Genomic DNA, 24,044 nt, shown 5'->3' with positions numbered 1-24,044 from the left:
CCCCTAGTCAGCCGTCCCTGTGAAGTTGGAGCCTGAAGAAAACATTAGTAACCATTCTGCTATACTCTGATGTAAGTGTTAATTATAAGTATATTTCTGCTATATAACATTATTTCTGATATCCTCTATTCTGTTGTTGTATGCGTGGATTTCCTGGGTATACATATGGCAAGCCTGGTTTTGTTCTTAAAACCAGGTGTGACATGTGACCCCGTTAATCTGGTTATGGATTTCCTTTGCATGTCTGAATGCAAATTCTGTTCTTGCAGATAGGCCAGTGATCTGTGATCAGTAAGGATGGTGAACTCCTGTCTTTGTAAGTATGGACGCCATCTATCCACTGTCATGATGAGGGCTAGGAATTCTTTTTCATAGATAGACAAATGCTTGTGCTTCTCTCCCAAAAGCCTTACTGAGAAAAGCAATTGGTTGACCTTGCTGCATAAGAACTGCCCCTTGGTTGACCTTGCTGTATAAGAACTGCCCCAATGCCCTCAGCACAGGCATCAGTTTCCACCTGGAATGGTGCTTGAAAGTCGGGCAGAGTGAGTACAGGGGTTTTAGTCATAGCAAGCTTGAGTTCAACAAATGCTTCCTAAGCTGCAGAGGTCCACTGAAAATTCTTCAGTCTTAACAGATTAGTCAGTGGTTTAGCAATGATGCCATATCCTTTCACAAACTTCCTGTAGTAACCTGTAAGACCTAGAAAAGCTCTGAGCTCAGTCACTGTAGTTGGAGCAGGCCAATGAATCATAGCAGCTGTCTTTTGAGGGTCTGTTGCTACTCCCTTAGATGATATGATGTGCCCCAAATACTCCAATTTGTTTTGGGCAAAAGAACACTTTGATTGCTTAAGGTACAATTGGTTCTCTCTCAGTGTCTGTAAAACCTGCTGAAGGTGTTCAGTATGAGCTTCCATTGATTTGCTGTAGATGAGAATATCATCTAGAAACACTATGACAAATTTCCTCAAGAAGGGTTGCAACACTTGGTTCATGATGCATTGAAATGTTGCTGGAGCATTTGTGAGCCCAAATGGCATGACCTTAAACTGATAGTGGCCATGGTGAGTCTTGAATGCTGTTTTGTACTCATCCACAGGTAGCATTCTCACTTGGTGATACCCTGACTTCATATCAAGTTTAGTGAAACATTGGGCTCCTGCCAACTCATCCAGTATCTCTTCTATAATAGGCATGGGAAATCTGTTCTTAATTGTGAGGTCATTCAACTTTCTATAATCCACACAGAATCTCCATGTCCCATCCTTCTTCTTAACTAGGAGAACAGGAGATGCAAAAGGGCTGTGACTATGTGTGATCAGCCCTTGTTGCAGCAATTGTTTAACTTGTTCCTCAATCTCTGTTTTATGCTGTGGTGAGTAGCGGTATGGCCTTGCATTGACTGGAATTGCCCCAGGCAGCAGTGGTATTGAGTGATCATAGCTTCTAGGGGGAGGTAAAGTTTTGGGGTCCTGAAACACATCTCTATATCTGTCCAGAATCTGTTGGACACTTGGTGGTGGAGTTGTGTTTTCTAGCTGTGAGGGTTCTGATGGCTGTGGTGTTGGTGCCAAGATGACATATGCCCAAGTGGCATTCCCTCTGGCAGCATTATACACTTGTTTAGCTGAAATTGGTGTGGCTTATAATGGAGGGGCCACCAATCCTTGTAACTTCACAGTTTTGCCATGCAGACTGAATTGCATTGTCTTCTGATTCCAGTCAAATTGCATTGGACTGTTCTTCTTCAACCAGTCATAGCCAATGATAGCATCATAGGGGCCCATGTCCAGCACCACCATATCACTGGAGAGGGTATGGCCCTGAATGTACTAGTGCAAATTCTCTACTTTTTTTGTTGCTATCAAGTAGTCACCATTTGCCAGCTTGACCTTTCTTGGTGGAATAGGCACAGTAGGTAAGTGGGCTAATTTGACAAAGTTGGAGCTGATGAAAGCGTGGGAGCTCCCTGAATCCAACAACACCAACATTACCTTGTCCTTGACCATGGTTTTCAACTTCATTGAATTTTTAGTTTTAGCACTTGAAAGAGCATTCAGAGATAACTGACAAAAGTCCTTAGTAAGGGCATCTTCCACTGCTAATTGGTTTAACATGTCTTCTGTTATCTCTGTTTTGTCCAAATCATTCACTACCAAAGCATTAATGTGTGGCTTTTGGCGTTTTGGACAAACCTCTTGGTGTCCAGGCTCAAACTTATCTCCACAAGCAAAACACAAGTTGTTAGCTCTTCTGTAATCCCTTAACTGCCTGATTCTCTGGAGGTTGGGGTTGTTTGGTGGATTAGGTTGTTCATTCCTTTGAAACCATGGTTTGTTGGCAGTTGCTACTCTGTTATACTTAGCTTTGTTTCTCTCCAAATTTCTCTGCTGGATCTTAGCAATGAGGGTAGCTCTATCCACTGTCAGAGGAACATGAGGCTCTACAGTGACTAATATCATCTTTGAGTCCTGCCACATAAGTGGAAGCAAAGAAGACCTCATCATAGTGACTGTTATGCATTGTAATATTGTACTGCAGGGCCTGGAAAGCAAGTGTGTACTCTTCTATTGTTCCAGTCTGCTTCAGAGCTAGCATGCCATTGATTGTTGTTCTAAAATCATCTGCACCAAATTTGGATAGCACCACTGAACAGAAAGCATTCCAAGAAGGTATTTTGTTACCTTGCTTATAAGCTTGCCACCATTTAGCTGCATTTTCCTGGAGATGCATGGTTGCCGCAGTCACCTTGAGTTCCTCTTCAACATTGTATATTGTGAAGTAGTTGATGCAGTTGTCAATCCAAATCTTGGGGTTGTTGCCATCAAAAGTGGGAAACTGCATCTTGGGCAATGTATGGTGTGGCAAGGCCTCCTTGTTGTGCTGCTTGTGTGACCTCCTAGAGTGTTCTGGCTTGATGTCATATGGTTTGTCCGTAAAGATGTCAAATTGAGGGTCATCTGCTGAAACGACAGAATTATCCTCAGCATGGTCCGGTGCAGCTTCAGTTTCCATCTGCCTCAGTGTGAGTGATGCCACTGCTTGGCCATTAGCTTGAACTTGCTTGCTGATCAGTTTTTGCTCTTCTTTGGTTTCCTCGGCGATCGCCCCTTGGCCACCGGCGATCGCCGGGACGTGAGGAGATCAAGTCGGAGTCGTCGATGGGAACGAGACAAGGAATCTTCCTCGGTGTCTCGGTTTAGTGTTTTCAGAAATGGAATAGTCTCCCTGTCTCAGCGCTCTCAGGGTTATTACATCTCGGCCTCGGGCCCACACGTCATAGTCTCACACTACAGCAAGGAATAAAACATGCTTCCTATTACATTGAAACGTATTGCCGGAATACGCCTGCTCTCTCACCTCTGTCTCACACCTTGTCCGCCGTAGGTGTGACAGCTCTGAGCTGCGCCGATGAGCGCAAATCTGAGTTTATTCTCAATAGCTGCTAATTTCGTAGCTGCATCTCTTGTTGTACAGTACATAGTCTGGATTTGGGCTTTGCTATAGTACTCCACAGTGACAGTGGACCATCGATCTTTATGGCAATCATCACATATTACCTTCTATACTAGGAGGTAATAGAAAAATATAAGAAAAACAGAAAAATGTCTCCCTACTAGATATGCATGGTCTAGCTTTTCTATTTGTTTTAAAGTGATATGTTGATGAGATTTAGAGTGTCATTATTCTAACCTGTTTTTTTTTTGTAACGTTGAAAAATCAAACTGTGATCTTGCTGTAACATTTTCTAACATAGAAAAACTAACGTGATCTGTAACGATTTTTTAATGGGAAAAAACTGACATGATGAAAAAAACCTGACATGTGATTTTTGTTGTATGTTTTTTTTTATGTGGTCAGACTAATGTGACAGTCACATCGAAGGGGGAAAATCATGTATGCAGCGTTAAAGTGACAAACGGAAGACTTGTTGATACGTTGTGCCTTCTTTCTATCTTAAAGTTCAAATGTCGCCTCAGGTTCTTGCCGTTGGATGAAACCAGAAGGAAACAAATTGCATGTATGTACATACACGCAGATGGAGCACTTCTCCCTGAATTTTGCAATCTTTACACTCGAGGTTCATCACACAAGCAACCAAGACGGACAGTACACCATTGGCTTCAACAACACATTAAGGGCGTGTTTGGCAGGGCTTCTTTCCGGCTCCGGCTCTGGCTCTGGCTCCTCCAGAGAAGCTCTGCCGAACGTTTTTCTGGAGGAGCTATTAGAAGAGCCGGAGCCGTTTTGGAGAAACCCCAAATTGTGGCTCCTCCAAAACAGGAGGAGCCGTGCCAAACACCCCCAAAGCTCTGCCCTACTTGCTGCTGCACCGTGTGGTCAGTCTTAAGTCTTAACAGTGTTTACATTGTACCGGAGCCCAACACAAATTCAGAAGATCCCGTGATGGAGAAGCGCTGGAGACAGACAGGGATGTCTCAACCAACTTCAGTGTAGTGCCATTCACTTTATCAATTCCACAGATTGAGCTCCCTTGGTCTTCTGTGCTACCAGTCCTCTGCCTGGATCATGAATAAGCTCCGGTTTCCAAGCAGAGAGCCAAGCAAATACGTTTTGGTAGCCAAAAAATGCAGTGTCACGGGCTCACACGTCTGGAACCTTTTGCTTTCCAGCAGGCGAGGCAGCAGCATGTTTTGGTTGCTGACAAGATCTGAACTCAGTCACTGCCTGTTAAGTTGTCTAAGAGAACATGAGTTCTGTCAGTCACTGAGCCGTGGACCCTCGCAGCCACGTGACGCGCACGTGCTGGGACTGGATAGAGCAGAACCTTCTATTCTCCTCCCGTGTGAGATTTGCATTGCAGGGTCGCAGCTGCACGCCTGCGTCAGCAGAACATGTATTCCTAGACTAGAAAAATGACGCACGGACGGTTGCAACTTGCAATTCGCAGGCAAGCGCTCTCCCCTGCTGTCTGGGCTGCTGCAGAAGATCACACAAGCTGCCGTGGAAAGCGGAGGAGCCCCGGCAGACCCACGAGCGAGAGCGAAGGCGAAGCAAACCAGCAGCGAACGGCTTTCCGTTTTCCCACCCAATGTAATATCCTCCCCATATACCTTTTAAATTTTAGTAGCCGGATCCAAACACCGCTAAGTTCCGGGACTTTGACGCGGCAGCTCCGGCTTTGTTTCGCTTTGCTTGTCCTCCCGTGACGCAAATTGTTGTTCTTCACTTCTTCTGCTGCCGCGCATCATGTTGTTGTTTATTGTTAAGTTAGCTTTAGGTTGGGTTATGTACCTGTCGGTTGTCCACTGAATGGGAAGCCATCCATTCTGCGTGTGAAGTTCCCGGACTTTGACGCGGCAGCTCCGGTGTGCGTGTACAAAACACATGATGACAGGCTAAAAAAAAAATGTTGACTGTACCTCGACATCTCCCGCGGAGTGACAGATGGATGTTTCCTTTTAGTTAAGTGTTGTACGAAGTAAATAGTTTTCGAATTATTCCTTTAATACAAGCACATTTTCAGATAATAAAATTGACTCTCTAAGAAGGCATGTTACAAAATTTTCTTTGGGTAAGCTATTGCACATCTCTCTCACAACAAACTTCACATGGAGACATCGTGCACCATGTAGTGCTGCAGCACCCATAGACTTTTAGTTTTTTTATAAATAGAGTAGAATTCTCTAGCTTCCACATGATGTAATTGTTGCCGTCGTTATTAACTTTCATAAACCCATTTAAATAAGGGCATAAATATTGTAGTTTGAGGGACTCGAACTCTAAAAAAAAACTTTGGCTAATTCAAAGAAAAGCATTGATATGCATGTGACTTATTTGTGCGGTTATTTTTTATAACCAAGAGATCAAAATGGTTCATTTTACTTTGCTAGTGTCTAGTTGACGATCAAGAAGTAAAGACCCTCGAGTTAAAACTAGAGGAGTAGTATATATATAAGATTTTTTTTCTTCAAAGGAACTTTAGAGAGTCAACCATGGTAGCTAGCTTCATATCTCGATGACTTGGTCCTATACCTCTTGGACTAGTCTACATTTTTCTTATCTAATAACACATCTTAACATCTTTTAGATTTAGATTAGATTCTTATTATTGTAAAGACTAAAGAGTGCCTTACTCATGTGTTTTGTTTTCTATAATCATATAGAATGAAATGCCTTATACACCAGTTTGTTTCAGCTTATTCTCTCTCACAGAACACTATTGAATCAGCCGAAATCAGCCGAAATAAGCCACGTAATGGATCAGTCAAACACCTTGAGAATCTCTTATCACTCCAAGAGACTCTACATATCCATCCTAAATGCCAGGAATAGAGATATTGATGAAAAACTATCCTCCAACAGCTTCTCTAAATAGTTATCCAAATATAGCCATCTTATATTTCGGATTTTTCGCTAGCTAAAAATAGAAGACGAGAATGACTCTCTGCAGTGCGGATGAGATATAGAAAAACTGTCGAAGAATAAAAAGATATAGAAAATAATTTTTATACAAATGACTCTTCAAATGATAATCGAGAGAGGTGAGATTTTAGAAAGACCCTTCGGGATGCTGTCAGGGATAATATCAGAAAGCTTAAAAAACAACTTTAACTCCGGATGTAAAAACAAAAGAAACTAGCGTGCCCTTAATAAGAAACTTGTCGGCCAAATTTGTAACGCTTTTTAAACCAGGAAAAACAAATACCTTCCAGGCCACCTCCCTCGACGCCGCCGCTGCCGCCGCCGTCGCGAACCATAAAAAAACCCCAACCCTACCGCTTCGCCGGCGAAACCGAGGCTGGCGGCGTCGGGGACTATGGGGGAGTACGCGGCGGTGAAGACCTCGGTGTGGTGGGACATCGAGAACTGCCAAGTCCCCCGCTACTGCGACCCCCACCTCATCGCGCAGAACATGAGCTCCGCCCTCGCCGCCGCCAGCTACACCGGCCCCATCACCATCTCCGCCTACGGGGACACCAACTGCGTCCCCAACCACGTCCAGCACGCCCTCTCCAGCACCGGCATCGCCCTCAACCACGTCCCCGCAGGTACGGATTCCCCCGCCGTCCCGTACTCCCCAACGAACCCCCGATTGTTCCCTGATTGCTCTCCTGCCGAGTTGATCCGCTGACCCCTTGACAATGCATGCGGATTGCGCCGATCCGTTGCTATTGTCTCTGAACTGAACAGCCCATTTGATGTTCTCACACACCCTCTCGATGCTTTTGATTGCGTCGATAGTTCCCTGATTGCTCCTGCCGAGTTGATCCGCTGACCCCTTGCCAGGTGCATGCGGATTGCGCTGATCCGTTGCTATTGTCTCTGAACTGAAAAGACCATTTGATGTTCTCACCCACCCTCTCGATGCTTTTGATTGCGTCTGTTTAATGGATCTGTTACTATACTTGAGGACAACTGTGGAATCTTAGGGTCTGGAAGTTTCCTCACCAGAGATGTGTTCATCTGATGGTGTTTACTTTTTTTGGCGTGTGAGTTATGCTGGCATTGGTGGGGTTGTCTGGAGTGTGTTGCGAAAGTGATTGATTTAGATTTTGTGATGTTTGACCTTTCGGTCTCTTCGTAGAGTTTTACCAATTTGTTTTCACTTCAAGTAATGTCTGGTCCGAGTGATATTTGCTAGGATGTCCTGGTGTGATCGTGGACTCTGCTGTGTTTATTTGCTATCATTCGTTTGACCTGCTTAATAAGACTACTTATTATATTTACACGATATGGTTTTGAATTTTGTAATTATCATGTATTTGTCCTTTGTGTTTGCATATTAAATAGGTTGATTGTTCCCATGGTGTGGTGTTTTTGTATCCAGATTTTTCTAAGGAATAGACTAGTATTTGAATAATTGTTGGTTACAATACTTAGCGTTTATCAGTGATGTGATTTTTAGTCGTCTGGGCTATTGTGAAAGCTACTTCTTTATTGATGAGCAATGAGAGGTACTGTTTTAATTAGCATTTCCATCTGTAAGATCCGCAGATATTTCATGTGTTTCCATCTGTAAGATCCGCAGATATTTCATTGTGATGAAGAATGACTCCACTGCAAAAACCTATTATTCTTCTAGGATCTTGCCAGTGGACATGGCACAAGTTATTTAGCCATCTGTTTCCAAGTTTAGTTTTAACTTAACTTTCATACAAGAATCTTGGTACATTCAAGCATTTTTTTTTCTTGAAACTCATGCATTTGTACATTTTGTACCTGAATGCCAAACAGTTTTTTTGTTCATCTGTGATGGCTGAATGTTGTCTATTTTTTTTTTACCTTGTAACAAATGGCAGGTATTAAAGATGCAAGTGATAAGAAGATCTTAGTTGACATGTTAATCTGGGCTATTGACAACCCTCCACCGGCAAATTATTTGCTAATATCTGGTGATCGGGACTTTGCGAATGCCCTTCATAAGCTAGTGATGAGACGGTACAATATTCTACTAGCACAACCTCCAAATGTGTCTCAAGCGCTTACTGCTGCAGCAAAACATGTTTGGCTATGGAAAGACCTTGTGGCTGGGGAACCACCATTGGCAGAGTCCCCATACATAAGTAGCATAACCAATGGCAGTGTGGATCATTCGAATGCATCGAAGAACATGGTTTCAGATTCTTCAGATGCAACTCCACATAACAGTACTCAAGGGCAGAATAGCATTCCGTGTGATCAGCAAAAAGGTGGTAACGGCAAGGCAGATAAACAATATAAAGTTAGGCAGCCTCGGAAAAACCAGTCAGACAATGTATCTAAGCCAACAAGGACCGATGAAGCTTCAGTTGATGGAGTATCAGATAGTTCTAAAGGAAGCACCGCTAGCGAGCCAAATCAATCTCAGCCTTCATCATCCTCATTATCAAGTTCTGATTTGCAAGATGGGGGTGGGGCACAGGTAGATCAACTGAATACACAAAAAAACCAGCCATCTCCCCAGTCCAAAAAGCCTGTAAAATCTACTCTTTCCCATCAAAAGAGTGCTCCTCATGACCTTTACCATGGTAAGAAGCCATCAACCGAGTCTTCAACTAAAAATGGTGCTCCTAACGTGACTGGCAATGGTCGTCCAAAGTATCAGAAATCCCAATCCTCTCAGCAACCAAGGCAACAGAACCCAGTGAACCATCGTCCTCATGGTGGATCTGGCAATTTTCAATCATCAAACTCACATAGAAGCAACTCATGTCCAGCACCAACTGGGCATAATGGTATTCCTACTGCACCATTGCAATTCTGGCCAAGTGGCCCACCTTATCATGGACCACCAATCAATTATCCTGATATGAGTCGGTTGAATATTTCTGAATACCCTAGAGGTATTCATAATAACCAAGGTTTGCATGCCAACTACCATCCAAACCATCCTGGTGCTCCACATATCATTCAACCTGGTTACAGTGATTATAGTTACAGACCTCCAACTCAACCTAACATGCCTAGCAACATGCAAAATATTGGACACTGGGGAGCCAACCCAGGATGTCCACAGCCATCTTCAGACCCTCAAGGTCTTGTAAGATATATCTTAGGTGCTTTGGAAGTTTTGAAGATTGAGAAGATTCCCCCAACAAAACAATATATAGCAGATTGTATATGTTATGGTGATGCTAATCTACCAAATTTTGATGTTAAGAAGGCACTTCAAGTTGCCATGCAGCATCAAGCTGTTGTCAAGAAAAAGTTAGGGAACATGTCATTCTTTCTGGGAAAAGACGAAAATCTCTGGAAATGTGTTAATATAATGGATGATAATGCAAAATACCCAAAAGAAACTCTAGACGCTGTTCATGCTTTCATTTCTTCTGCTCCAGGCTATTCTGAGATAAAGGGTTCTCAATCTAGGTAAGGTTCCATTACCTTGAAATATGTGTTTATCATATTTCCCCTAAGAGCGTGGCTGTATTAGTGCAATGTTTCTTTGCTTGCAGGTATCAAGCTGCTACTATGTTGAAGAAAACATGCCTGAAGCATCTTGCCCTTGCTGAAGTCCTTCAGGTTCTAAATATCATAATCAACACAAAAAAGTGGTTTGTGCCCCATTCTTCAGGTTGGCAGCCGTTGTCCTTTAACATAATAGTGGCTGATGCTACTACTGCCGCTAGTGGAAAGGCTTAGCATTGGTACATTACCTGATTGTACCAACTGAACATTTTGAGGCTCTGGTGGTTGGTGCAAGCTGCGTCCGCAAAAGCTAAGTTCTGTTGATGTTTCCTAGCACTTGCTCTGCGTTTTGCAAAGTTTGGAGTTCATCTAAGCGCCTTTCAGCATCTTTGCTCCCACCTTAGATGATGGGATGTTTCTTGTAATGCTGACAGTTACCAAACTATTATGGTGCTTCTTGTAAATCTTACTGGTTGCTGATTCTGCCAAGTGCTCTGGTTGCCATGTTGCCTGAGTAAATGGTCGATGATTCTACTCAATGCTTCGATATGCTATTATCTGTTTCTGCTTTGAGTCTTTGAATGATCGTTTGGAGGTAAACTGCACGCAGTTTGGGTCTGTGCTTCGACACAGCATATGCAGTTAAATTAAACAGGCTAGTAGCCATACATAAGACAAATTGTGGCAAACTAGTAAAGGCGACCGTTGGCAGAAGTTTGGCAAATACATGTTGGTAGCCAAACTTGGCTATGGTCTTACAGTTCCTTCGGTAACTATATACTGCACAATTGAGCTTAAAAAAAGGTTGCCCATGAAGTAGTTTCAAAACAAAGTTAACTGAACGTAGCAGCAAGGCAGACGAATCAGGGAACCAACACAAACTGATTTTACATGCTTTGAAGTCTGAAACAAGTCAGAAAACACCGGTGGCGGTTGGTACGTTTATTCAGGGTGGTGTGATTGTTTTACATCTGTATACAACTCAGCTTGGGCGTTCGGTTTTAACCGTTAATTCGGTTCGGTTTATTCGGTTATAAAAAACTTCGGTTTTCAGCCTGCATCACCCGTTCAGTTCTGCAGAAAATTGAAAACCGCAGAATTCGGTTTTGGTTTTTTTAATTCGGTTTTCGGTTTTAACCGAATTAATCGAGACATAAAACCCTAGCCCACCTCGGCTGAAATGCTCGCCTCGGTTATTCGAATTAAAAAAAACAAAAAAGAGAAAATTCTAAGGACAGGCCCGTCCACGCGCCGCTGCCGCCGCCGCTCGCCGGATCAGGCCTCCCCACATCGGATCCGGCCTCCCCGCCACTAGATCCGGCCTTCGCAGCCTCGCAGGAGCGCCGTGAGCCCCCGATGTTGCAGTATCCGCCGAGGCGCGCGGACGGCTACCACCTCGCGCGGATCTACCACCAGCTCACCGGATCTGCCACTCACCCATCGGATCCGCCACCCGCTCGCTGGATCCATGCCGCCAGGCCGAAGGGAGCTCGTCGGAGGGGCGGGCGTGGCCACCAGCGCACCACCAGGGCATCAGAGTCGGATGGGCAGGCGCAGCCACCCGCGCGCCGCCGTGGCATCGGAGGGGCAGGCGCTGTGCGCCGCTGCTCACTTTGGAGAGAGGGAGGGAGAGGATTGAGAGAGGGAGGGATGCACCGCCCCGCTGCTAGCTCTGGAGTGGATGGAGGGTTCGGAGTGAGAGAGGGAGGGAGAGACTGAGGGAGAGGAGGGATGCGCCACGCACTGCGCGCTCTGGAGATGCGCCGCACGGGTGAGGGAGAGGAGAGGGAGGGAGGTTGACGGGTGAGTGCCTGAGTGGGCTAGGGTTTCATCTCGGGTATATATACTGTAGTGTTTGTTCGGTTAATCGGTTCGGTTTGAGTATAAAACCGAAGCCGAAGCCGAACACCGAGCAGTGCAAAACTAGAAACCGAACCGCAAACCGAAAACCGACACCTCGGTTCGGTTCGGTGCGGTTCGGTTCGGTTTGCGGTTTGCGGTTAAAAAATGCCCAGGCCGATATACAACAATGTACAAGAAACTCTTCTCGCCTATGAATGAATATGGACAGAGCCCAAATGTCTTCCTCTACGGTAGAAAGGGGTTCTGAGAGGAACACAGTTCCTTTTGCCGTTGATATGCCCTTCACAAATCCAGAATGGTCTCATTAATTAGGTAAAAGAATTCATTACAGGTAACTAAAGAAAATGGGAAAGTTCAAGTGTAGGTTACCTTGATGCGCTAAAGGCACCAAAAGAAACTGCTGCAAACATTATGAGTAGAAATGGGGCTTTAACCAACGTTCTATTTGATCTCCCGTAGCCAGTCGGAACACCAGAACGCATAACATGAACTGCGTTAACGATACATCTAATTATCTATACACAAAGATTGTGTGAATAATTTTCATCATGAAATCAAGTTTACCTTCCATCCTACTCCCTGATCTTCCTGCAAACGATGGATGAGATACAACTCATCAGTGCACAGCACACCACAGTGAATACCTTACTGCTTGTAGTAGATTTTCCAAAGCAAAGTATGAATTATGTGAGTGATTAACAACGTACCATCCTTGAAACAAGAATATGCTTCTGCTATCTGCAAGGTACAAGCACAGGATTTTGTAATGACAGTGGAGGAAAGAGTAAGCTCAGGACTCAGGAATTATGTTACAATGCTTTGTGCAATGGACCCAATTCAGACATCACCCAACTCGGGAATGGTTGGCATCTATGTGAAACATAAACAAATATTCGATCTTGAAACAAAAAAAAAATGGGTTCATTTTCATCTCTGCTCATAGATGACTTGTGCTGGTAAGTTAGAAGTGTTCCAAAGCTACTAAGCTAAGCTAGAAGAACATATAAAATGGCATGAATGCTCGCTGCAACATCCAAAATATGTGTTAAATGCAGATGAGAAAGAAGTCAGTAAAATTTTTATTGTTTGTATGTACAGCGATTCCATGATGACCAAGAACAAGCAGGGTGATATCAAGCGCTTATCTAAAATTTTACCTTACCTCCTTGAATTTTGACTCAGCCTGCGATTTCAGATGCGTTGGGACACGATCAGGATGGTACTCCATCACCATTCTTCTATACGCAGCCTTCACCTGCATCGCAAAGATGCAGAGTTAGGAACTAAGAATCCGGAAGCGTACAGGACAATTCTCCTCAACCTTCGCCCGTTTTGACCAAAACCCAACAGAATCAACTCAGAAATTGGCGCTGCGGAGCAGCTCAGGATGAATCGCATTCGTTTGGGAGCAGGAGCAGTGAGAGGGATGGGAGCCCAGGGCGGACCTCAGAGATTTTTTTTTATTTTAACATTTTTTTAAACTAATTTTAAATCTGACATGGTCGGTGTCTGTACCGCGCTATGCATGGTGGTGTGGCAGCGGGTTAACGTGGCAGCGACCGGAATCGCTGACCGGTGACGTGGCAGGGCTCTGCCGCGCCACCGATCTTGGCGCGGCAGTGCCGCGCCCTGATCTGTGGCGCGGCAGAGCCGAATAAAACCTCCGCCGCGTCCCGTGTCCGCCAGTGGCCGAGCAGCCGTCGTTGCTCGAGCAGCGTAGCAAGGCCGCCTGGTCTATGGCCCGCGCCAGCCAGCCAGCCGCATCCGCCCGCACCAGCCAGCTCGCCGCTCAGCACGACACAGCCGCCGCGCCCGCACGCCGGCGTGCCACCCCCTCCGGCCACGCACGGCGGCTGCCCGCCGAGGCCTGCGCCCGCGCCTCCCGACCCGATCTAGCACGCTGCAACGAGGTACTCCCCTAATATGGTTAGTATAGTTAATAAAGTTAGTAAAATTATTAAAGTATAGTTAGTATAGTTAGTAAAGTTAGTTAGTTTAGTTAGTATAGGTAATATAGTAAGTTAGTATAGGTAGTTTAGTTAGTACAGTTATTGAGTCTAGTTATATATTGGATTTAGTCTAATTAGTTGTTGTGGTTAGCCTTATATAGATGTTAATATTAGATTAGTTAGTATAGTTATAGTTAGAATATGTATTAATATTACTATGGACATTACGTACGATGATTTCGATGACTTGATGAAGTTTCGTGAAATGCTTTTGCAGATGGATTGTTGTGTTAGAGTTTTGTATGGAGAAAGTGTTAGGAGAGAAGATGGTATGTTTGAGGATAGAGAAGAAGAATTGGAATGGTTTGATGAACATCCTAGCTTCAACGACCTTTGTGTCCGTTTGAATGCAAAGTTTGACGGTGATTTCACACTGAAGAGGAGGTTTGATACTGAGAAGACTATAGCACACTATATCATGGGCGTTAGCATATGACGAGGGGGCTTTCCGGCATGGCATCATGACTACTAACTCCTCGGAGTCCTTCAACTGTGTATTCATCGGAGTTCGATCGTTGCCTGTGTCTGGAATTGTTGAGTTCTCCTTTCATAAGTGCAACGAATATTTTGTGAAGAGGTGCGAACTTGTGCAGAGGAATATAGCTAAGTAGGGGCGTTTTGAAAAGGCCGGAGCTGAACATTTGAAGAAGGCTGAGGAATTGACCAAGCAGCACACCGCCGAGCCGTATGGACGCCGCCATATCTTTAGTGTACGGGGCAAGGGTGACACAAGCTTGAGCGGCGAACGTTATGGTGGACAAAACTACCGAGTTGATCTTGAAAAGGTAGAGTGTAGTTGCAACGTCCCTCAAATCATGCATGCCCCTTGCTCTCATATGATCACGACCTGCAGGGTTCGCGGGTACAACTATAAGGATCTGCCATATATGTTACCCTTTATCTCCGTTCAAACACCGTTAGTATTTGGAAGATGAGCTTCGAGCCATACTTTGACCCGACACAGTGGCCACCTTATCCTGGTTATGACTATGTGCCGCATCCGGATCTAATGAAGGTAGGGAATGGTAGAAGAAAGAAAAAGCGACTCAAAGAGGACATGGATGCTATGAGAGAGTACGACGAAGACATGTACGACGGAGGAGACTTCAACGAGACCCGTGGAAAGAATCTTTGCTCCATTTATAAACAATCCGGTCACAAGGTTAGCCGGCATAGTAGACGAGGGCAACGGGTGATTTCATATTGTGTTCGTATTGCATAACAAGTAGTTTAAATTTTGCAATGCTACATAATGTTAATCTGAATATTGTTAATTTGAATACTCTAACCCTTTATTTATCAATTTATAACAGGATGACTCCTCCTACGCCGCACCAGTTGTAGCCCCTTCTTGTGGTGGAGTACGACGACCCTCTTCTTCCACCAGACGACGAGGTTTCCAAGAGGCGTTCGAGGGATCCTTATATTCCTGGGCTTAGTTCATTACGTCGAACTTATATCGAACGAATATTGTCGTCGAAAACTTGTAGACTCATAAACCAATAAAAATATTATGTGGCAACTTGTCGTTCATTTATTTGCTTCATGTTCGTTTCAACTTACGTACGGTCGCGGCAAACACTTTTATAGCACCGACAACAACTCAATTGAAGCTGTATGTTGCCTGTCCGCGTCACTCCCACGCCGTGGTCTATGGCGCGTCACTCCCGTGCCGTGGACTCTGGTGCGGCAGAACCTAGGCTATGGCGCAGCCGAACAAGTGGGCTAAGGCACTGTATTCAAGATAGTTTCACCCGATTATGTTCGTTTTAGAAATTTTGAATGCATAATACAAACAGATGTGATCACTTAAGATCGATCATGGATAATTCGAGTACATGATACATAGGTACAATACATCAGTAGTTCAAATGAAATATAAGACAACACAATGAAATTTCTACTACATAGCTACATTGATCATTAATAAAGCATAAAACTAACAGACGACGTAATAAAAAAACCCTTAGTCAGAAACATACTGAGTAAGCAACTTATCGTCCGAGTACCAATCCTCAACCACAATCCTATTGTCGTGGCTAGGCTTACCTGCACTGCCCTAATCTGCCTTTCGCCTGTAGTAAGCAGCCTCCGCTTCATCTGCGGTCTCTGAGGCCTGAGTGCAGAACGTGTCGTCATCCTCCTCCGCCTGCAAGCCGCCTCCTCAGTCTGCTAGTGTCGTCCTCAACCTCCTATGCCTTTAAGTCCGCCTCTGCTAGAGCGATGAACTCGCTGAGTCTGGCAGTGTCGTCCTCATCCTCGTCCCCCTCATTAGACAACATAATCGGTGATTCAACGGTGCGACACATACACTTTGCACTTACTTCATACTTGTTTGGACACACAAACTCCAACGTATTGTCAGAGTTTATCACGGCTCGGTCTTCGTAATGGCATAGAGAAGGTTTCTCGAGTCGTCTAACTGCGACTAAGTGCTTCTCCTTAGCCGTTATTGGAGGGGGGTTAGGGGGAGGTGGAACCCACCGCTCGAAGTGCTCTTGTGGATGTCGCCGTCTCCACCAAACGTCGAAAAGGAGGTACCTGGGGTCAAACTTGTCTGCACCGTCGATCCACTGAAAGAAAAAACATCTCTTATAGGCCTATACAACAAGATTCCAATAAAATATTAGTAACCTAGTAATACAAATGAAGAAAAAAAAATATACGAAAACAATTACTTACATTAAAACGACTGTATATGTAGAAGCAACGAGTCGTTGTGTCCGAATGTCTCGATTGAAACACGTCGGTCGGACGACCACAATCATAGTTAGGGACAGGGAGTTTAGGAGGGACGGAGGCATCTTTGCTAGACTCGTCGGGGTATAATTCTCTAGGACAACCCCGTTTTTGCCATAACTGCTCCCGAAACATGTCTTCCATTTAATAAAACGGTTCAAATTAAACATAAATCAAAATAACGCAAATTAATGTAAAATATAATCATTTGCAATGCAACAAAAATAATATAACCGATAATTATAGCAATAAAAAAAATACATGGTAAACATATTTCTAAGTAAATAATTAACCTTAACGTTGACAAAATCAAACTAATATCTTTCTTCAAACCGTAGACCATAGTTCCCAAATATAATTTTTCTCCTAACCTTAACTCTCATTCATAATATCCTATCCATCATTCAAACGAAAAATAAAATGTGCGTCGTTACCTTAAACGAGGATGAGAAGGGAGGGAGGCGGCTGGGGAATGGAATGGAAGGGAGGGAGGCGGCAATGGAGGGCCGAGTGGGTTGATGCGGGCGGACGCGGCCAGGCGGCCTTGCTGCTCGGGCAGCGGGACTGCCCACGGGGGTTTTATTCGGCTCTGCCGCGCCACGAATCAGAGCGCGACACTGCCGCGCCATGATCGGTGGCACGGCAGAGCCTTGCCACGTCACTGGTCACGATTCCGGTCGTCGCCACGACAACCCACTGTCGCGCCACCATGCATGGCGCGGCACAGATATTTGACCACGTCAGGACAATAGCCGCGACAAAAGTATTAGTTTTTTAAAAAAACCGACCACGTTAGACTTAAAATTAATTTTAAAAAAGTGTTAAAATTAAAAAAAATCACCTTGAAAGGGGATGGGCGGCAGTAGGGAGGGAAGCCCAGGAGCTCCATGGCCTCGCTGCTCCTGATCGTGCCCTGCCGTGCCGTGCCGATGCCGACCCCGTCTCCTGCAGGGGAGGGAGGCGGGGGCGACGGCGGCGGGGCGTTGCTTGGTCAGGCGTCACGTCGGTGCAGAAGGCTCGCGAGTCGCGCAGGCATCGAGCGGCGAATAGCCGGTCGACGCACTTCCTCCCCTCGGACGCCTCGGTGGCAATCCTCCCAGCCGTTAAATCTCTCGTCCGCCGATCCGACGGCTAGAACCCTGGCTCCCAAGTCCCAAGCCACCAAGGCACCAAAGCGCGGCGCCTTCCCCCGCCGCGGCAAACTCGAACGCCTCGCGACGCGAGCTCTCTCGCGCGATGCGCGTGCGGGGAGGCGGAGCGGCGGCGCGGCCGGAGCATCTGGCCGCGCACGCGCGCCTCGTCAAGTCGGCGTGCCCGGACGCGTTCCTTGTCACCACCGCGATGCGGGGCTACCTCCGCGCGGGCCTCCCGCTGCAAGCCCTGCTCCTCCTCCGCTCGCTCCTGCCGCGGGCGCCCCGCCTCCTCGGCAACTCCTTCTCGCTCTCCCTCGCGCTGCAGGCATCCGCCGCGCTCTCGGGCTCCGTTCCGGCTATGCTTGGCCTCGGCCTCGGCGCCGCGTCCCTCCACGCACGCGCGCTCAAGTCCGGCTTCGCCGCAGCCGACCTCTTCGTGCGCACCGCGCTCGTCGAGGCCTACGCCAAGGCCGGGCGCGCGGACCTCGCGCGCGCCGCGTTCGACGAGGCGCCGCGCAGGGACGTGTTCCTCTGCAACGTCATGCTCGCGGCCTACGTCGCGCGCGGCGAGGTCGCAGAGGCGAGGAGAGTGTTCGATGGAATGCGCGAGAGGGACATGGTCTCTTGGAACACGATGATCCACGGGTATGCGGTGAAGGGGGAGGTCGCCCTTGCGAGGGAGATGTTCGACGACATGGAGGACAGGGACGCCTTCTCGTGGAGCTCCATGATGTCGGCGTACGCCAAGGGCAAGAGGTCCAAGGATGCGTTGGAGCTGTGGCGGGAGATGCGTGCGGCTTGTGTCAACCCAGACTGCATCACCATGGTGAGTGTGCTCTCAGCGTGTGGTGATATGGGGGCGCTCGCTGTTGGTGCTGAAGTGCATCAGTTTGTGGAGAGCAATGGGATTGAGTTGGATGTCAAGCTGGGGACTGCTCTGATTGACATGTATGCCAAGTGCGGAGACATTGATAATTCAGTAAGAGTGTTCCACTCTATGCCAGTGAAGGATGTGCTGACTTGGAGCTCGATGATCATCGGGTTGGCCAATCATGGGCTCGGCCATGATGCTCTCTCCTTGTTCTCAAGGATGCTATCAGAAGGACTGCAACCAAATGACATTACCTTCATTGGAGTTCTTATATCCTGTACCCATCTTGGTCTCGTGAGCAATGGCAAGAAGTATTTCAGCTCAATGAGTGTAGTGCATGGTGTAACCCCGAAGGTTGAGCACTATGGATGCATGGTTGATCTTTTGGGGCGATCGGGTCATATTGAGGAGGCAAGGCAGCTCATTAGGGACATGCCATTCGAGCCAGATGCAGTCATCTGGAGGGCACTTCTTGGGGCTTGCCGCATTTATAAGAATGTAGAAGTTGCAGAGGAAGCTATGACAAAACTGCGAGTATTGGATCCTCATGCCGATGGGCACTATGTCTTACTGTCAAACATATATGCACAAGCGAATTCCTGGGAAGGTGTTGCAGAGATGAGGAGGACGCTTAGGAGGGAGAGCATTCAGAGAATTCCTGGAAGAAGCTCAATTGAGTGGCAGAATACAATTCACGAGTTTGTTTCTGGTGATAGATCACATCCAAGGTCCAAGGAGATCTACAAAATGTTGGAAGAGATGATGGATCGCTTAAGACAAGCTGGATATAAGCCAATGACAGGCTTAGTGTTGCAAGACATTGATGAGCAATCTAAGGAACGTGCATTGGCTGAACATAGTGAGAAGCTGGCGATTGCTTTTGGGCTGCTAACCACTCCTGCAGGCTCAACTCTCCGAATAACAAAGAATCTGAGAGCCTGTGAAGACTGCCATTCAGCTATTAAGCTTATTTCCTTGTTGTACGAGCGCAAGTTGATCATTAGAGACCGTAACCGTTTCCACCATTTCAGTGAAGGACAATGCTCATGCAAGGACTACTGGTGATTGGCAAAGTTTCAAACTTGTACCAAATGCGCCGTGCAGGAGTTTATCTTATATTCATGGTCTTCACAGGTATTCTTTTAGTTGAACATGCATCTGAAAGGACTTCTTTCAACGAACAACAGATCACAATTTCTTTCTTGAGTCATGGAAGTCAGCCAGGGGCTTCAAAAGCAAACAATCTTACATTCCAATACCAATATATAAGAGAAATATAGAGACCAGGTAACTCTGAATCTCTTGTATGTGTAGTTTACTTGTTTACATCATATTATCCCTTAGGAGTACGATGTATTGTCAGTTGCCAGTTTGTCATAATCTAAGCCTCGTAAGGTTTCATGACAAAAGGCATAAGGGAGCACATTTGTAATAGGTGCATGGCCACAACAACAACAACAAACAACAACAACAAAGCCTTTAAGTCCCAAACAAGTTGGGGTAGGCTAGAGTTGAAACCCAACAGAAACAATCAAGGTTCAGGCACGTGAATAGCTGTCTTCCAAGCACTCCTATCTAAGGCTAAGTCTTTGGGTATATTCCATCCTTTCAAGTCTCCTTTTATTGCCTCTACGCAAGTCAACTTCGGTCTTCCTCTGCCTCTCTTCACGTTACTATCCTGACTTAGGATTCCACTACGCACCGGTGCATCTGGAGGTCTCCGTTGCACATGTCCAAACCATCTCAACCGGTGTTGGACAAGCTTTTCTTCAATTGGCGCTACCCCTAATAGGTGCATGGCCAATATACTGTTTTAAATTCAGTATATTGTTTGTGTTAGTTTGTGTCTATAGCCTATTTAGTAAGGAGCTCTTTGTTTAAAGCTACTATTGTATCTACCTATCTCTTGTCTGATAGAATCCTGCTTTAAAAATTGCTGGCTTTTGCATGTCCCCAAGTCCTCTGAGAGCGTCTCACACAACTGCAACATTGAACAACATGATAGACAGAATAAATCAAATATCTGCTAACATGAAATCATCCGGCATTCAAGACTTTCAAATACTGAATTGTCAAGGGAGGGGGCAATACCTTTCTGTACAGGGAGCAGTCTCCAGATGACTTCTTTAGTTCGACAACATAAAGAGATTCATTGATCTCAAACACCTGGAATCATAATACCACAATGTTAATAATAGGAAGGTCCAATAGAAACATCATAAAAAGAAACAAGAAGTCTAATAGAAATACACTAGGCACCATGGGAGACAGCTGCATTAAACTACAAATATGTTATGTACTATAAATACCTCAGCAGAAATTAATAATGATTCTTGCCCTCTTGAATTTGCTAGTCCCTTGCAATCTTGGATCACTTTTAGCTGCAGGACACGACAATATGATTCTCAGCATCCTGATTCCAAACACACAGAGCTGGAAGTCCGTAGACATGAATACATGATAGGAGATCACTTACCTTGCCGTTGCTCTTATGTACCTGGAAACCCATTTTTCTGGCAATGCTCTCAATCTTCTCAAATAAATAAGCTGGGGAATAATTTGATGCAAATCTGATTTTCCTTTCAGAAGCATCCTACAACTCAAGGCACATGTCTGACTTTAGTGGAAGGTTATGACAACTATGAAAAACATCTATATCTCTAGAGTATTATTATTATTAACAATGTTAATGCCCAATAAAGGCACAGAGACAACTAAGCAAGGCAGGCTTTGTCAATTTCTGGTTCCTGGCTGCTATTCTTTACGTACACTTTTTAACATTTTTACCATCTAATTGAACCCTTCCAATTCCAACTTAGGACTTGCTTCGTATGTAGAGTCTGGGATAGGACTTGCTTCAAATTTAAAGTCTTCAGTAGATGAGGAAATTAAAACATGCTAAAAAAATAGATTGAAACAAACATTGAGCTTTACCTCTTTCTCAAAAAATCCAGATAAATCAAGGCAGGAGGACATCCCAATGAGCTGGAAAGCATTCATTTGGTTGATTGCTATCTTGTCTTGAATGCCATTATGCTTTAGAAAACACAGACAAATTTCAGTCTTTACCAGTCTGCTAAAAGCCTAAAACCATGGTATTATATGGCAAATGTAAATACAGCTCACATAGGTTACCTTGGTCATATTTAGGCTGTGTACATCCATGCTGATATCTTCTTCATCATCATTAAATGGCACAGCAGGAGCATAGCCTTGCTTGAACCATTCATGTGCCCTTATTCCATCCACATCTATGCGCGTAATCGGGTTAGGATCCAGGATTTTTCTCAGTATATCTTGGGCACCTTGAGAGAGCCACTTTGGAATGTGAGCATTCCCCTTCAGAATCTGAGAACAGATAAACATTACACTAAGATATGGTTGCATCAAATGAAATTAGCCAAATATATTCCGGTAATACTTCATTCCTTGCTTTATACCTTCTGATAAAGGACAACCACATTTTGGTCGTCAAATGGAAGATTCCCTGTAAGCATTACATATAGAATAACACCACAGGACCATATGTCAGACATCGAGCCATCATAACCTTTGTTCAGAAGGACCTAAAAACACCGGTGTCAGTAATTCCATCTTCCATGTGCACCATGCACATGCAGAACTGAAGTAGATACTAATGATGGAACCATGCATCCTAGTAGGTTCAACACCAGAATGAAAAGAGTGCTTAATTCTTACCTCAGGGGCTATGTAGTTAGGGCTGCCACATGTGGTATGCAACAAACCATCTTTCTGAAAAAAGAGCCATCATTTTAGGCACAGACAAAATGATTCAGATTGATTTGACAGCAGAGAGGACGGCATACTCGTTGGTTTTGTGGAAGTGCACTTAGTCCGAAATCAGAAACCTTTATGTTTCCTTTTGCATCAACAAGGACATTCTCTGGCTGCAAAAGATTCATAAGAAAAGTCTTGATGATGTAATCTGTTTACCGTTCCTATCATCGACTGGTATCTCAAAAGCTATGGTTAGTGATGTGATTTACCTTGAGGTCCCTATGATAAACCCCCTTCTCGTGGCAATATGCTACGGCATCTATTAGCTGCTGGAATAGTTTTCTCGCTTCCTTCTCTGTCAGCTTACCCTTCAATGCCTGCATATATTGAAGATTGAGATAGGTATGCACTTGAAAGCCTTTGGTAGCTGTAGCTCAAGAATTGGCTTCATTGGTTGATTAGTTCAACAAAGCATGCGGCTTGACTGGTTTACAATCAGCTCTTACGATTTTGTCAAATAGCTCTCCTCCATTTACATACTCAAGGACCATGTATATTTTGGTCTTGCTTGCTGAAACCTGCACAAGAAAAGAAGGTTAAAGAATGGTTCAGTCCTTTTCTGAAACAAACAGATTAGTTCTATGTTCTCACGCAACTTTATATTTTAGTATATGTGTGCCACTTTTAGCGTAGATCATCACTGGGTGTGATCTTAGCTTGCCAATAAAGGATGCCCTTTATCTACCGTTTCCCCCTTGTTATCAGCTATCACAGTGGCTATACTTCTAGAAGTTAGAACTCACCCAGGGTAGCTTTTGGGCTTCAGGACAAGCCATTTCCACATTGGTCTGCTGCAGCCGGCAGGCATCGTTTTCTAGCATTTTTCTCTATCAGGAATGAAACCAGTCGGTGAGCCAAACTCATCCATCTGCTGCTACTCTGATTGACACTTCACCTATGCATGATCATTATTGTATGGAATTACTTGTCGGTGTTTTGGAACCGGGGGTCCCTCAACCAACGAGTGAATTTGTACTGCGTGTCCCTAATCCCGGATGGTGATGCAAAGAGACACAAGGTTTATACTGGTTCGGGCAGTCGAGGCCCTACGTCCAGTCTGAGAGATTGATCTTGTATTCCTTGCACCGGAGTGCTCGTGGTAGGGGGTTACAAGCTGAGTGAGAGAGGGAGCTAGCCCCAGGTCTCGGCGAGGGTGGTGCGAACTGCTTGGGACGTTGCTCCCAAGCAGCGTGGAAGTGCGTGATTCTATCGGTGTGTTTTTCCTTCTGCCCCCCCAGAAATGGCCCTGGCTACCTCCTTTTATAGTCACAAGGAGGAAGCGAGAGGTACATGAGAAGGCTACTATTTGCTGACGTATTCCGCTCCCTGAAGCAGTATGGCGTCGTGGGAGTTCCAGTCGATGTCTAGTCGGTATGGTCTTCAAGGCTGACGACATGCTGCGCTCTTGTACTTTTGTTGACTTGGTGAAATGCCGAGGCCTGGTGGCTGCTGTAGTAGGCTGTGTCGAGACCTATCGCGCTGAGGCCGAGACCCACTGTGCTGAGGCCTGCTGTGCCGAGGCCTTTAGCGGGTGGCAATGTGAGGTCTGGGCGGCCATCGCCGATAGTTGATTTGGGCGGAACAGTGCCGAACATGCGTCTACAGGATACGGTGCCCTGTATCGTCAGTAAGGGATGGTAAAAAGGCGATTTGACCGTTGTCCTGTCGCGGCATACTGCCGATCGTGACTTTCGTAGTGAGGGCAGCTGGGTGCATTAATTGGATGCGATAGCCTGCCAGAGTGGCTTTTGAGGTGGAGGTGACGAGATTGCGGGAC

The 24,044-nt window shown here is 45.5% G+C and overlaps 4 protein-coding genes across 8 annotated transcripts in view; 2 read left to right on the top strand and 2 right to left on the bottom strand.

The window, feature by feature from the left end:
* Window positions 1-6,646: 6,646 nt before the first annotated feature.
* LOC136552799 (uncharacterized) lies at window positions 6,647-10,418 on the top strand. Its single transcript, XM_066544368.1, has 3 exons — window positions 6,647-7,015; window positions 8,267-9,815; window positions 9,902-10,418. The coding sequence occupies exons 1-3, from the start codon at window positions 6,784-6,786 to the stop codon at window positions 10,086-10,088; spliced, it is 1,968 nt and encodes a 655-aa protein (XP_066400465.1). The 5' UTR covers window positions 6,647-6,783; the 3' UTR covers window positions 10,089-10,418.
* Window positions 10,419-11,874: 1,456 nt separating this feature from the next.
* Window positions 11,875-13,104, bottom strand: LOC136550457 (uncharacterized). Of its 2 annotated transcripts, XM_066542041.1 has the most exons (5): window positions 12,880-13,103; window positions 12,425-12,455; window positions 12,282-12,305; window positions 12,087-12,207; window positions 11,875-11,997 (listed from the first exon to the last, which is right to left on the bottom strand). In XM_066542041.1, exons 1-5 carry the CDS (start codon window positions 12,976-12,978, stop codon window positions 11,943-11,945), a joined length of 330 nt encoding a protein of 109 aa, XP_066398138.1. In that variant the 5' UTR covers window positions 12,979-13,103; the 3' UTR covers window positions 11,875-11,942. The 2 variants fall into 2 exon arrangements, 1 of the variants encoding a protein (XP_066398138.1); XR_010782302.1 differs by having other exon boundaries at window positions 12,282-12,455; window positions 12,875-13,104.
* Window positions 13,105-17,294: 4,190 nt separating this feature from the next.
* Window positions 17,295-24,044, top strand: part of LOC136550452 (pentatricopeptide repeat-containing protein At5g48910-like) — a 33,797-nt gene continuing 27,047 nt past the window's right edge. The window contains exons 1-2 of one of the 2 annotated variants that reach the window (XM_066542030.1): window positions 17,295-19,904; window positions 20,262-20,397. In XM_066542030.1, the coding sequence (XP_066398127.1) occupies window positions 17,702-19,534 (1,833 nt within the window). In that variant the 5' untranslated portion in view covers window positions 17,295-17,701 and the 3' untranslated portion in view covers window positions 19,535-19,904; window positions 20,262-20,397. Of the gene's footprint in view, window positions 19,905-20,261; window positions 20,398-24,044 lie in introns of those variants that run through there. The other variant, XM_066542031.1, reaches the window with a different exon arrangement.
* Window positions 20,258-24,044, bottom strand: part of LOC136550454 (CBL-interacting protein kinase 21-like) — a 32,181-nt gene continuing 28,394 nt past the window's right edge. The window contains exons 3-14 of one of the 3 annotated variants that reach the window (XM_066542032.1): window positions 23,011-23,094; window positions 22,714-22,785; window positions 22,477-22,584; window positions 22,297-22,377; window positions 22,169-22,222; window positions 21,910-22,035; window positions 21,605-21,817; window positions 21,404-21,505; window positions 20,946-21,062; window positions 20,779-20,850; window positions 20,561-20,635; window positions 20,258-20,450 (exon numbers count right to left, since the gene is read on the bottom strand). In XM_066542032.1, the coding sequence (XP_066398129.1) occupies window positions 20,328-20,450; window positions 20,561-20,635; window positions 20,779-20,850; window positions 20,946-21,062; window positions 21,404-21,505; window positions 21,605-21,817; window positions 21,910-22,035; window positions 22,169-22,222; window positions 22,297-22,377; window positions 22,477-22,584; window positions 22,714-22,785; window positions 23,011-23,094 (1,227 nt within the window). In that variant the 3' untranslated portion in view covers window positions 20,258-20,327. The remainder of the gene's footprint in view (window positions 20,451-20,560; window positions 20,636-20,778; window positions 20,851-20,945; window positions 21,063-21,403; window positions 21,506-21,604; window positions 21,818-21,909; window positions 22,036-22,168; window positions 22,223-22,296; window positions 22,378-22,476; window positions 22,585-22,713; window positions 22,786-23,010; window positions 23,095-24,044) is intronic. The other 2 variants (XM_066542034.1, XM_066542033.1) reach the window with 2 other exon arrangements.

This window comes from Miscanthus floridulus, chromosome 4 (assembly GCF_019320115.1).
Source record: "Miscanthus floridulus cultivar M001 chromosome 4, ASM1932011v1, whole genome shotgun sequence".
NCBI classification, from domain to species: Eukaryota; Viridiplantae; Streptophyta; class Magnoliopsida; order Poales; family Poaceae; genus Miscanthus; species Miscanthus floridulus.
The sequence above is the reverse complement of the archived record's forward strand: the minus strand, read 5'-3'. Positions and strand labels throughout refer to the sequence as shown.

Coding starts and splice junctions, on each gene's coding strand:
- LOC136552799 (XM_066544368.1), top strand. CDS start 6,784: ATGGGGGAGTACGCGGCGGTGAAGACCTCGGTGTGGTGGGACATCGAG. Junction 7,016..8,266: donor CCTCAACCACGTCCCCGCAG/GTACGGATTCCC, acceptor AACAAATGGCAG/GTATTAAAGATGCAAGTGAT. Junction 9,816..9,901: donor ATAAAGGGTTCTCAATCTAG/GTAAGGTTCCAT, acceptor CTTTGCTTGCAG/GTATCAAGCTGCTACTATGT.
- LOC136550457 (XM_066542041.1), bottom strand. CDS start 12,978: ATGCAGGTGAAGGCTGCGTATAGAAGAATGGTGATGGAGTACCATCCT. Junction 12,456..12,879: donor CTGAGTCAAAATTCAAGGAG/GTAAGGTAAAAT, acceptor TGTACCTTGCAG/ATAGCAGAAGCATATTCTTG. Junction 12,306..12,424: donor ATATTCTTGTTTCAAGGATG/GTACGTTGTTAA, acceptor CATCGTTTGCAG/GAAGATCAGGGAGTAGGATG.